The sequence below is a fragment of the Dromiciops gliroides genome, chromosome 3 (assembly GCF_019393635.1).
Source record: "Dromiciops gliroides isolate mDroGli1 chromosome 3, mDroGli1.pri, whole genome shotgun sequence".
Taxonomy (NCBI): domain Eukaryota; kingdom Metazoa; phylum Chordata; class Mammalia; order Microbiotheria; family Microbiotheriidae; genus Dromiciops; species Dromiciops gliroides.
This window is the reverse complement of record NC_057863.1, coordinates 219018282-219031703: the sequence shown is the minus strand read 5'-3', so window position 1 is coordinate 219031703 and position 13422 is coordinate 219018282. Positions and strand designations below refer to the sequence as shown.

The 13422-nt window shown below is 37.3% G+C and overlaps 1 protein-coding gene across 1 annotated transcript in view; it reads right to left on the bottom strand.

The window, feature by feature from the left end:
* The window catches only part of PIR (pirin), a 118272-nt gene that overhangs the window by 103909 nt on the left and 941 nt on the right, over positions 1-13422 (bottom strand). Inside the window, exons 2-3 of the mRNA XM_043995803.1 lie at positions 13148-13291; positions 6135-6227 (exon numbers count right to left, since the gene is read on the bottom strand). Of these exons, the coding sequence (XP_043851738.1) occupies positions 6135-6227; positions 13148-13243 (189 nt within the window). The 5' untranslated portion in view covers positions 13244-13291. The remainder of the gene's footprint in view (positions 1-6134; positions 6228-13147; positions 13292-13422) is intronic.

Genomic DNA, 13422 nt, shown 5'->3' with positions numbered 1-13422 from the left:
TACAGACCTTACTCTTTACCTAGTTGTTTAAGCTAAAACAGTGTTTTTCAGCTTCTTTGTATAAGCTTAAACATGTGTTTTGTTTTGTTTTTTTAAGTTTTGTTCAGAACATAGTCTGTTCCCCAGGGTGTGCCTGATAGGGAAACTATGATCATATTTATTTATTTAATCCCAGCAAATTTTGCATGCAATGCAGACTCCAAAGAGGAAGACACACAATACTACCCTTTCAAGTGTTAAACTTTCAGATAGATGTAAATGTCACGGCTCCTACACAGAGTGGGTACTACAATAATAGGTGGATTACATATTTATAAAGCAAAAGAATACAATTAGAAAAACAGGATTAAACCTAATCTTTTCTGTACCCGTATTTTCAGTTCAAATGGCTTCCTACCCCCTACTCTTATTCCTTTCCATATTACAAATGTAACGAATGCACAGACTGGCACTTAAAATGCTTTTTGACTAATAGATTTTTTTTTTTTGGCAGGGCAATGAGGGTTAAGTGTCTTGCCCAGGATCATATAGTTAGTAAGTGTTAAGTGTCTGAACCTGATTTTGAACTTAGGTCCTCCTGAATCCAGGGCTGGTGGTGTTTTATCCACTGTGCCACCTAGCTGCCCCCTAATAGATTTCTTAATCACAGAGTGTTACAAGGCAAATTTGAGTGAGTTGCGCGAAGTGTTATTCATAACAAATACTCCTTTAAAGAATTATATATTTAGGTACATACATATATATGTGTAGGCATATTCACACATATTTCAGATTTGGGATTTCATTTGGATTTTCAATTTGAAGGACAGAGAGGGCTACTAGCATACACATTTTTTAATTGTTAAAAGTGACCCAAACCAGTGTACTAATTATGAATGCATGGATGGATGGATGGATGGATGGATGGATGGATGGATGGATGGATGGATGGATGGATGGATGGATTGATGGATAGCCAAAAAAACTTAAACACTTTTTATGTTTATGATTAACTGTGCTAAGGGCTGAGCATACCAATACAAAAAATAAAGAGTTTTCTGTCCTCAAGGAATTTACATTTAAATGGGGGAGGCAGCATACATAAAGGAGAGGTGGGTAGAGAGGCATTTTATTCTGGAACTTGATAGGGATGGGGAAGGGCATCTGGCAATAGATTGACACACCCCATCCAGGTGCTATGCAGAGCTGATTTGATCTTGGCTCTCCTGGTTGCAGAACAGGAAAGGAGAGGAAGAAGTGTACACTAGACAAAGGATAATCATTTGTTTAGTAGAATAATTCTAAGGAGGTTAAAGTGATTCAGTGGTTTTCCTAATTTAATTCTTATAGTATTATATGTAGGAAGCTTATTATTATCACAGAATAATATTTATCATATGTACAGCTATGCATAGAATGCTTCAGAAGTTTCTCTATCTTAAAGAAAGTTAATTATTGTTTGAAATTTCAAGTCTAGGCCTGCAAAGTTTTCTCTAGTTCTCTCTTGCCCTTGTAGTAATATAGGGAGTAGGTATATATCTCTAAGTAGTATCATAGAGATAATGATTGGATGAACCCTCAAGGCTATGTCTATATCTATACTCCTGTGATCTGGAAAGAAAGAGTGGCATAATAAAAGAGAGACTGCTAGGCTTAAAATCAGTAGACCTGGGTTCTAATTTTGGCTCTGCCATTTGGTAATTATGATCTTGGGTAAGTCAAGTATTATATAGGTATACCTCAGGTAAGTCTTTGGGCTTCAGTTACTTTGTAAAAGGGAAGATTAGACTAGATTATTTCTAAGATTCCTTTTGACTCTAAAATGCTATGATTTGATGACCCGGGGATTAGATAGTCATCTTGCTATTATCTGTGTAGATATTATCTACACCCACAGAAACCTAAGACCTCATTGCCTCTCCCTATGAAGGAAACAGGCCAGAAAAACATCTGAGAAAGAATCTGAGCTTGTATATTTGTATTTGATTTTGCTATACCTCCACTAGTGGAGATGACAGATAGTTAAATTTTCAATTTTTTATGTGTATGAAAATTCTTATTTACAAATTAACTATTTTAGCTTCATCTAAGTTTCCATATAACCATGATGAGGGGAGATGCTGGGGAGCAGGTGAGGAAGTATATGTTAATTTGCATAGTTCCCCTATGGATTTAAAGATGAATATGAGATATAATTTATAAAGCAGTATCAAGTATTAGAAAGAAAAATGACTGTGTCATTGCTCATTTTACAGATTCACAGGATGTCCAAGTCAAGAGTCTTCAGAAGACATCTGAGCCAATCCCTACAAGAGTCTTAAATAGAAGTCCCCTCTAAAATGTCCTTAGAAGACATTAGGCAGCCCCTACTTGAAGACCTCCAGTGAGAAAATTTTAGTGTCCACGGTATTGCACTAGGCCTTATGGAAGATGCAAAGGATGTGAAGTATAGTTCTCATCCTCAAGAAGTTTATAATCTACTTTGAGAAGAAAAACAAGTAAAAAGTTCATTAACAATCTGATGGCTGTGAGATGGAACTTTAGAAGTTCCTTAATTTAAATTCTCTAATTTGAGATTTGGAGCATTTTTTTTATATGGCTATAAATGGGCTGGGTTTCTTCCCTTGAGAATTCCCTGTTTATATCCTTAGACTACTAATCAGTTAGAGAATGACTTTTACTCTTATGAATTTAATTCAGTTCGTTATCTGAGAAACTTGTATTGATTTTTTTTTCAGTTAAATGTTTACCCTTTAATCTTGGCTCTACTGGATTTGTTTGTACAAGGTCTTTTTAATTTTATCTAATTAAAATGATCTGTTTTATCTTCTGTTGTTCTTTCTGTCCCTTGTTTGGTCATGAACTTTTCTTTTATCCATAGATCTGAAAGGCAAATTCTTCCTTTTTCCACTAATTTGTTTATTATGTGACCCTTTACATCTAGTTTTATAACCATTTAGAATTTATCTTGGTATGAGGTATGAGGTACTGGTCTAAATCTGATTTCTTTCCTATTGCTAATTATTCCAGCAGTTCTTACTAAATATTGAGTCCTTATCTCAATAGCTAGGATCTTTGTATTTATTGAACACTAGGATATTAGGTTCATTTGCTTTTATAATTAACAACAAAAAATTATGAAGCCTGGTTTAAAAAATACAAATTATGGCAGGAGATAATACATGACTAATTACAATTTCTATTTTAACTGTGGGTGCTATTGGAGTTCAGAAGAAGAAGGAAAGAAGCATTTACTGAGTGCCTGCTATACACCCATTTTTTCATTTAATTTTTACTGTTCATTGTTGTTTGTCCTTCATTCTCAAAGAGGACCAATGACATCAGAAAGGTGATGTCTTGACTTGAAAGCGAATTGGATTTAAGTGAGGTGAGCTATTATTATTCTCACTTTATGGTTGAGGAAACTGAAAGAGACAGAAGTTTAATGACTTACCCAGGGTCACATAGATGGTAAGTGTTTAAGGCTGGATTTGAATGCAGATCTCCCTGACTCCAGGGCCAATGAACTAGCCATTCTACTACCTAGTTGAATGGTGTCAGGCTTTAGCAATAGGTCTTCTTCCTCTTCAAAGAACTGTACAGTTATAGAGATAAACTGGTGAAATTCCAAAAGGATATCCAAACAGCAGTGACCATCTAAGCAATTACAGCTCTCAGTTGTAGGTGGTGAAAGAGGAAGGCCAGGTACCAGCCACTCTATTAAGTGGATGGAGGATGCTGACCTCCTGTCCCATAGGGAGCTTTGGGTGAGGCTCCTGAAACAGGGTGCTGATAAAGAAGCGCTTGACCACCAGCTTACAGGAGTGCTAGTAAATTTGTACTGTGGATTGCTCTAGTAAGGATATTTTAGATTTACCTAAACTTGTTTTATTTTATTTATTTATTTGTTTGTTTATTTATTTATTTTTGGTGAGGCAGTTGGGGTTAAATGATTTGCCCAGGGTCACACAGCTAGTAAGTGTCAAGTATCTGAGGCCAGATTTGAACTCAGGTACTCCTGAATCCAGGGCTGGTGCTCTATCCACTGCGCCACCTAACTGTCTCGATTTACCTAAACTTAAAGCAATCCATAAAGCCCCATACCCATCTGGAAGTTCTGAGCCACCCAAGTACCAGCATCTAAACTTGAGAGTGTGAGAAGGAATCTTCCTTAGGATAAGGCTGAGGCTCCCCTGAGACTAAATTCATCACAGTAGGATTGTGGATGGCTTAAAGGCCTTAGGCCCAAGTTATCTAGCTGGGGTCACAGTTATGATAGCTAATAAGGGTAGATGCATTGTGAGAATGGACATTATGAACTCTTTTAAGTTGGTACCTGTAAGGTCTCTTTCTGCACCTTCAATATTAGTTATTGTAGGGGCAGCTAGGTGGTGCAGTGGATAGAGCACCGGCCCTGGAGCCAGGAGTACCTGAGTTCAAATCCGGCCTCAGACACTTAACACTTACTAGCTGCGTGACTCTGGGCAAGTCACTTAACCCCAATTGCCTCACTAAAAGAAAAAAAGAATATTAGTTATTGTGGGTAAAAACAAATAGAAATATAATTTATATATACATACATACATATATGTATAATACACACACACACACACACACACACACACACACACATATATATATATATAATTAATACCAAATAGCATCAGGTCATGGGGTGGAGGTGAAAGATCTTTCCTCTTTAGTGATGAAATTAAGAGTATTTCACTACATCAAATTTCCTTACGACCACCCTGTACAGATTATAAAGAAGGTAGATGGCACCTGGAAGTTTACGGTGGACCAAAGGAAGCTGAAAAGTTGTCCCTCCCATTGTTCCATCCAATCCTCGGCTCTTCAGTGTGGTAAACTAAGTAGGTATCCCACTACCCAGGTGTCCTTCAGACTTGGCAGACGTCACAGTGCCATGTGAGTTACCACCATACCTTGTTCACCAAAAACACTTCTATATGGATATGAGGAGGGCTGTGTCTACCTGAACCATTGCTTTATCTTTTGTGTGCTTTGGGTTCCTCTTCTTAAATATCAGTATCTCATTTTATTCAAATATCAAACCTAAATGACCAAACCTACCTGATTCAGCTTCATCTATAATATGTGTCAGTTATACAACACATGCCAAGAGAAGAGTCTTGGGTTATTCTCTCAAGTGAGGATTCAAAGGCAAGCTTTGGAGAGATGCTTATGAGCTTCCTCTCTTGGATTCCACATGTGAAATGTTAACAAACAATAACAATTCACAAATATCCTAGCAGGATCTTGTTACTAGAGCTATGTATCAATGTGCTCCTAGTTGTTTATAAGCAATATTAATTCATTTACATCTCTCTGGCTGAGGAAGGAGAGCCTTTATAGTTATAAAGATTCTAAGAAGCAAAAGATACACAAAATAAGAAGCAGTCACAGAAACTACAGAGACATTATGAAACTACAGTAGACATTATGAAAAGTGTATAGTATTTAAAGATTAGTTGACTCTGTCATATTTACCAATCATTTTTTCTCATTGTCATAATTTTATTTGTAAATTCTTTGTTGAGCAAAACCTCCAAATTCTGTATCTATATTTTAAAAAATTCATCTGGATGATCGCAATATTTTTTCTCCTTTGCCATGCCTACTGCCCATCCTTTCTGAGAAACATAAGGCTGTATTAGATATGATTGTTTTACTTTAAAAAATTCTTTTAAATATAATAATAAATTTAAATAATTACTTAAGTGCTCCCATGTAAAGTGATTTAAATTACATGTCTTATTTTTATTCCTTTAGTTGATTGATTTTATTCTAGTAGGTTATTTTTGTTGTTTTGTTTGGAAGAAGGCAGTTCACATTTTAAATTAAATAGGCAAACATGGATGCTTCCAGCTATACAAATTCAAAAGTATACCCAACAAATGGTAAATATCTACATTTGAATATTATTTACTTCAAATTGACTTAGTATTTTCAAATTCCACAAACACTTGTCTGTAACCAGCAAGGTGATGGTTAATTTTGAGCTTCTTATTTGTTTTTCTTTTTTTAAAAGGCTTGGGTTGTTTTGTTTTTTTTTTACATGGAAGTGATCATTACACTTTATCTGAACATGAAATGTTTTGAGGCATGCACTCCTACTGTAAAACTATTGTACTTACTGTTTCAAAACCTCGGTGTGGGTGATCAGGAAATCCTGCTGGTTTAGCCACTTTAAATTCATCGAATAGCAAAAATGGATCCAGATTTTTTAACTAAAAAAAAAAAAATTAAGTGGTTAGTGATACCTTCAGAAGGTTTCTTTAATCTTGACCAAATACACAAATACAGTATAACAGGGAAAAAAACAACATTAATTACACTCTTGTACTACAGTTAGATATATTACTGAAAAAGAAAAGATCTGCATATTCCCTGTACCTTGCTATCATCAGGTTATCACAGATCATGGCTTATCCTCATTTTATCAGTGACTCAGTCTTGCACTCCAAATTGCATTTACAAAATGCTTCGCAAGAAGAAATAAGAAGAGTAGAGAAGGAATCATTATCCCTTGCCTGTTGGCAGACTATCAAATAGCTTAATTTGAGCAAAGATATCACACTCACCACAATCAGAAGTTTAAAGGTAGTTAAAGTTTATAGGCAGTGGCTAGAATGTTGGGCCTTGATCCTGAGAGCATTGAGTTTAAATTCCATCTCAGACTAGTTGTGTAACTTTGGGCAAGTCACTTAACCTCTGCTTGCCTCAGTTTCCTCAACTGTAAAATGGAGATAATAATAGCACTTACCTCCCAGGGTTCTTGTTTGTTGAGGATCAAATGAAACATTTGTAAAGCCCACTTAGATTCCCTGGCATATGGTAGTTGCCCCATGGATGCTATTATTAATCATTATTATTATTGTTATTATTACTTAGTGAAGCAGAAAAGGCCAGAAACACTTCCTGCCTCACTCACCCCAAGATCATAGCAAATTTGCTATTTTGAAAAGAACAATTAGTCATGCCTCCATTCCTCCCCCACTGACCACAAATTCAACACATCCTTTCTATTGCCCGTGAAGTCTACCACATCTGCACATGCATGGACAGCAGGCAATATCTTCCAAAGGTAGTCACGTGCAGCAAAAACTCAGTAAGAAGCCAAGGCCCTTCTGTAACTGCTGATAAACTGACTCATTATTTCTCTGGCTGTTCAATAAAGGAAGAGGGGGATGCATGTGTGAGGGGACTCCCCATCCCTATGCTATATCCAAGAGTTCTTTATACTACAGTGTCATTTCCATGGCTTTAAAAAAAATAAATATGGGGCAGCTAGGTGGCACAATGGATAAAGCATGGGCCCTGGATTCAGGAGGACCTGAGTTCAAATCCAGCCTCAGACACTTAACACTTACTAGCTGTGTGACCCTGAGCAAGTCACTTAACCCTCACTGCCCACCCAAATAAACAAATAATAAATAAACAAATAGATACATAGTTAAATAAATATTTGAATGAATGAATAGATAGATAAATGAATGAATGAATGAATGAATGAATGGCATGAATGGTAATTTAACAAATGTTATGGGGCACCTAATTAAGGAAGGAAAAAGTTCCCTAATGTGAAACTTCAGAATTTAACATACTCTTAAGTCACTAGCTTCTTTCTCACTCTCTAAGTATCTTCCTTTATAGTCTTCTAAACTTTTCATCTTTTAAAACTTTTGAGCCACGTGAGAATTCTATCTCTATAGAACAGCTCCTCATTCTCTAACTGCCAAACACAAGTATAGATAGCTAGGGCCAAGTGTCAGATTGATTGGTTCACTCTGTATATTGGCATGATGCCTGGTACATAGTAGGCATTTAATAAATGCTTGTTGATTGGCTGCTCTATTTCTGAGGAGGAAGGTAGGGCCCAATTCCTCAGGACACTGACATTCCATAATGAAGAAATGACAGCCTGGCAGTTTGCTAAAATCAGTGAATAGAAAGCCAAATAGAAAGTCAAAGAGAAAGACAAAATCAATGGAAAGTCATCTCAAAAGATCATGTCATGTGCTTTTATGTGTCCTCCCATTATGCCTAAGATGGGTTGTGCACATAGTAGATGCTCAATAAATAATCTTGGAATGGTATATATCCTTAACTTCCCACACCTGGCAAGTAAAAGGCCTCAAAAGTAATGTTTTGGGAAAAAAGAAACTTGTCTTTCAATAAGAGCAATTCAAACCAATCTCAGAAGCTCATTCCCATTTCTTCCTGGATTTCTCCTATTTCTAGAGATAGACATGTCAAAGAAGAAGTAGGTGCCTACAATTTAATTCTAGACCAAGGAAAGGAAGCAAAGAGCTATAAATAAAGAACTTCAGTCTCTTTCCCCCACCACCTGGGGTTCCCAGTACCCCAGACTTTGAATACTTCATATTAATTTGACCTCAAGATGGTTCACCAGAGAATGAAGGAATGGAAAGCAAGAAGAAATCATAGAGCTTTCTAGTCCAAGATAATCATTGTGGAGATCAGAAATCTGAGGCCCAGGGAGCTGAAATGATTTGCCCAGGGCCAAGTGTGTGGTATGTAACAGAGTTGCAATTCCTATCTAGATCTACTTAGACCAAATGCAGTGTTCTCTCCTGGGTATCCCACTACACTAGAAAGTTAAAACCTAAGAGTCATACTCTGGATACATATCCAAATGAGTATCATACCTCTGTCTTCTTGCTGACAAAATATGTCATGAGTAATAATGTCATATCAATGTGTCTACAAAGTCAATAGGCCTTGGTTAATTGCAATTTGATACGTGGTACAAAGGATAGCACACTGCACCTGGAGTAAGGGAGATCCAAGTCCAAATCTGGCCTCAGACATTTACTAGCTGTGTGACCTTGGGCAAGTCACTTACCCCTGTTTGCCTCAGTTTCCTCATCTGTAAAATGAGCTGGAGAAGGAAATGGCAAACAACTCCAGTATCACTGTCAAGAAAACCCCAAAGGAGGTCATGTCTGAACAACAACTTTTTTGTAGGGGAGGCAATTGGGGTTAAGCAACTTGCCCAGAGTTACACAGCTAGTAAGTATCTGAGGTCAAATTTGAACTCAGGTCCTTCTGACTTCAGGACCAGTGTGCTAACTACCCCTTTTTTCATTTTTAATAAACATTTTATGTTCTGAGCACTTATGTGGCCCTAAGCAAGTCATTTAACCTGTTTGACTCAGTTTCCTCATATGTAAAATGGTGATAATAACAGCACCTGCCTCCCAGGGTTGTTGTGAGACTCAAATGAGATAATAAAGTGATTAGCACATAGAAAGCACTATATGCATGTTAGCTATCATCATCATCACCACCACCATCATCATTATAAAATAATAATTGTACCACCTTGGACCCTCTGAAGCTTGGGACAGTGTGCCCTGGAAGCAGTGCCCCACTTTAAGAAGGAGCTAAAAGTCAAGAAATAGACTAGAAAAATGAGCAGACAGAAAAAAAAATGCAGACACTAGAAAGTTTCTTTGGTGAATAAGAAGATCAAAATAGACCCTCAGAAGTAGATAACAAAGTCAAAGCTCCTAAATCCAAAGCTTCCAAGAAAAATATTAATTGTTCTCAGGCCATGGAAGTGTTCAAAAAGGACTTTGAAGATAAGGTAAGAGAGCTAGAGGAAAAAATGGAAAGAGAAATGAGAGTGATACAGGAGGGTCATGTAAAAAAATCAACAGCTTGAAAAGCCAAATGGAAAAGCTCTCTGAAGAAAATATTTGCTTAAGAATTAGAATTGAACAAAACTAATGATTTTATGAGAAATAAAGACACAATAAAGCAAATCCAAATGAATGAAAAAATAGAGGGCAATGTGAAATATCTCCTTGGAAAAACAGCTGACCTGGAAAATAGATCCAGGAGAGATAATTTGAAAATTATTGGACTACCTGAAAGCCATGATAAAAAAAAAAAGACCTTAGACATCATCTTCCAAGAAATTCTCATGAAAAATTGCCCTGATATTCTAGAAGCAGCAGGTAAAATAGAAATTGAAAGAATCCACTGATCACCTCCTGAAAGAGATCCCAAAATGAAAACCTCCAGGAATATTATAGCCAAGTTCCAGAACTCCCAGGTCAAAGAGAAAATATTGCAAGCAGTCATAAAGAAACAATTCAAGTACTGTGGAGCCACAATCAGGATAATACAACATCTAGCAGCTTCTACATTAAAGGATTAGAGGGCTTGGAATATGATATTCCAGAGGGCAAAAGAACTAGGATTATAACCAAGAATCACCTCCCCGGCAAAATTAAGTATAATCTTTCTTTTTTTTTTTAATTTTTATTTTTAGTGAGGCAATTGGGGTTAAGTGACTTGCCTAGGGTCACACAGCTAGTAAGTGTTAAGTGTTTGAGGCTGGATTTGAACTCAGGTCCTCCTGAATCCAGGGCCAGTGCTCTATCCACTGCGCCACCTAGCTGCCCCTAAGTATAATCTTTCAAGGGAAAAATGGGAATTCAATGAAAGAGAGCACTTTCAGGCATTCATGATGAAAAGACCTGAGCTGAATAGAAAATTTGACTTTCAAATACAAGACCCTAGAGAAGCATACAAAGGTAAACAGGAAAAAGAAATCATAAGGGATATTAAAAGGTTAAACTGTTTACATTCCTACATGAGAAGATGATACTTGTAACTCATAAGAACTTTCTCATTATTAGGGCAGGTGGATGGAGGTTATTTAGAAAAAGAACACAGGTGTGAGTTGAATATGAAGGAATGATATCTTTAAAAAAAATAAAATCAATAGGTAGAGAGGAATGCACTGGAAGAAAGGAAAAGGGAGAGGTGGAATGGGGTAAAGTATCTCACATCCAAGAAGCAAGAAAAAGCTTATGGAGTGGAGGGGAAGATGGGGGAGGTGCAGCGGAGTGAATGAGTCTTGCTCTCATCAGAACTGGCTCAAAGAGGGAATAACATACACACTTAATTGGGTAGAGTAATCTATCTAATCCTGAAGAAAAGTAGGAGGGGAAGGGAATAAGGGGGGAGGGGTGAAAGAAGGGAGAGCAGATTGGGTGAGGAGGCAGTAAGAAGCAAAAAACTTGAGGAGGGATAGGGTAAAAGAAGACAGAAAATAGAGTAAATATCATGGGGAGGGAATAGAATGGAGGGAAACAAAGTTAGCAATATTAACTGAAAAAAAATTTTGAAGCAGAGGCAAGAGCAATGTAAGATGATGATGATAATGATTGATGGATTGATGGATTTATGGATGACTGATGAGGAGAGCTGATTGATGAAGATGAGGATTGATTGATGAGGAGGAGGATTGATTAATGTTGATTGATGATGATGATAAAATGCATGGTACTTACCTTGCTGGGCTATTGTGAAGAAAATTCTTTGACAGGCATAAGGTATTATATAAATGTTATCTATTACTATTGTTGCAATAATCAATCTAAAGGGTTTATTGTAAAGAAATCTCTCTTTAAAGTACTATATAAGTGTAGTTTATTATAAGAAAAAAATGATGAGAAGGATGCTATCAGAAAAACCTGGAAAGACCTACATGAGCTGATGCAAAGTGAAATGTACTGGATACAAAATAACAGCAATATTGTAAGATGATCTGCTGTGAATGACTTGGTTATTTTCGGCAATGCAATGATCCAAGACAACTCTGAAGGTCTTATGAAAAATGCAATCCATCTATAGAGAAAGAACTGATGGTATCTAAACACAGACTGAAGCATAATTTTTTTTGTTAGTTCCTTTATCTGAAGTTTGGTTTTTGTCTGTTTTCTTTCACAACCTGGCAAATGTGGAAATGTTTTGCATGACTACTCATGCATAACTTGTATTGAATTATTTGAGTTCTTGGTGGGGGAGGGAGGGAGAAAGAATTTGGAACACAAAGTTTTAAAAAATTTATGTCAAATTTTTTTGTTTTTGTTTTTGTTTTTTGTTTTGGTGTGAGGCAATTGGGGTTAAGTGATTTGCCCAGGGTCACACAGCTAGTAAGTGTTAAGTGCCTGAGGCCAGATTTGAACTCAGGTCTTCCTGAATCCAGGGCCCATGCTCTATCCACTGCGCCACCTAGCTGCCCCTCAAATTTTGTTTTTACATGTAATTTGGGGGAAAAATAAAATTCTAAATACAAAATAAAATTTAAAAATAAAATGAAATAAAATAAAATAATATGGTGGTCATACAGTATGAGGCAGTTTCTCCCTAATTGATTCACTATCCCACTCACCACCATAGTTCTTTGAAACCTTTTCATCTCTCCATAAGACTCCAAAGATACCACCTGATCCCTCTCTTCACTAAAGACTTTGTCTCATATGTCACTGAAAAAACTGTAGCCAAACAAAATTACAAAAACCTTTTTATAGAAATAAAATCAGATGTAAATAATTGGAGAAATATTCATTGTTCCATTTGTTTGAATGTTATCTCCCTCATTAGACTGTTACTTGACAGTAGGGACTGTCTCTTGCCTTTCTCATCTCTAGCTGTGTGACCCTGGGCAAATCACTTAACCCCAATTGCCTTAAACATCCGGGACCATCTCCAGGTGTCCTGATACTGGATATCTTGATACTGGACCCAGATGGCTCTGGAGGAGAGAGTGAGGTTGGTGACTTTGCACAGCCTTCCCTCACTTAAATTCAATTCAGTGCAACTCATGACATCCCTGATGTCATTGGTCCTCTGAGAACAAAGGACAAAAAACAGCTTAGTATGGTGTAGTAGGTTGCTTAATAAATGTTTATTGCCTGACTGACAGATGTATTTCTTTCTTTCTTTCTTTCTTTTTTGGTGAGGCAATTGGAGTTAAGTGACTTCCCCAGGGTCACACAGCTAGTAAGTGTCAAGTGTCTGAGGCCAGATTTGAACTCAGGTCCTCCTGACTCCAGGGCCGGTGCTCTATCCACTACAGATGTATTTCTTAGCACAGACTCTCTGCTTTTCTGGATGTTTTTTTCTCCTCCCCCCAAGTCCCAACCTTTATTCGTAAACATTATTGTAAACCTGTTTCAAATGAGTAGTGGCCCACTCTATGCTTGTCTTTGCCCCAAATCACACAGTGCACAAGGACACAGCAAGTGCCCCCAGCTTCACTTCATTTTCACATCAATCCATCACCAAGAGCCTAAGGATGAGTAGCAATAAGCACAACCCAGCATACCTCAGGTCTGCCAATGCTTCTCCTGACTCGAGCCCCCACACCTTCAGCCTGCTCCTGGCTGAGAACAGTGAGGGTGACTTTCTTGGAGTTTCCCATTGTTAAGTCTGCAGAGAGAATTCTTACTTCAAGGCTTTTCTTCTTTTTCTTGGGGGGGGGGGGAGGGAGGGAGAAAGAAAAGGGGAAACCAAATCACCAAAGAGGGAATATCTATTCACTGCTAAAACAGCCTAAAAGGTCAGAACCAAAGAAAGGTAGGGCTGGGAAGAACTTAGATG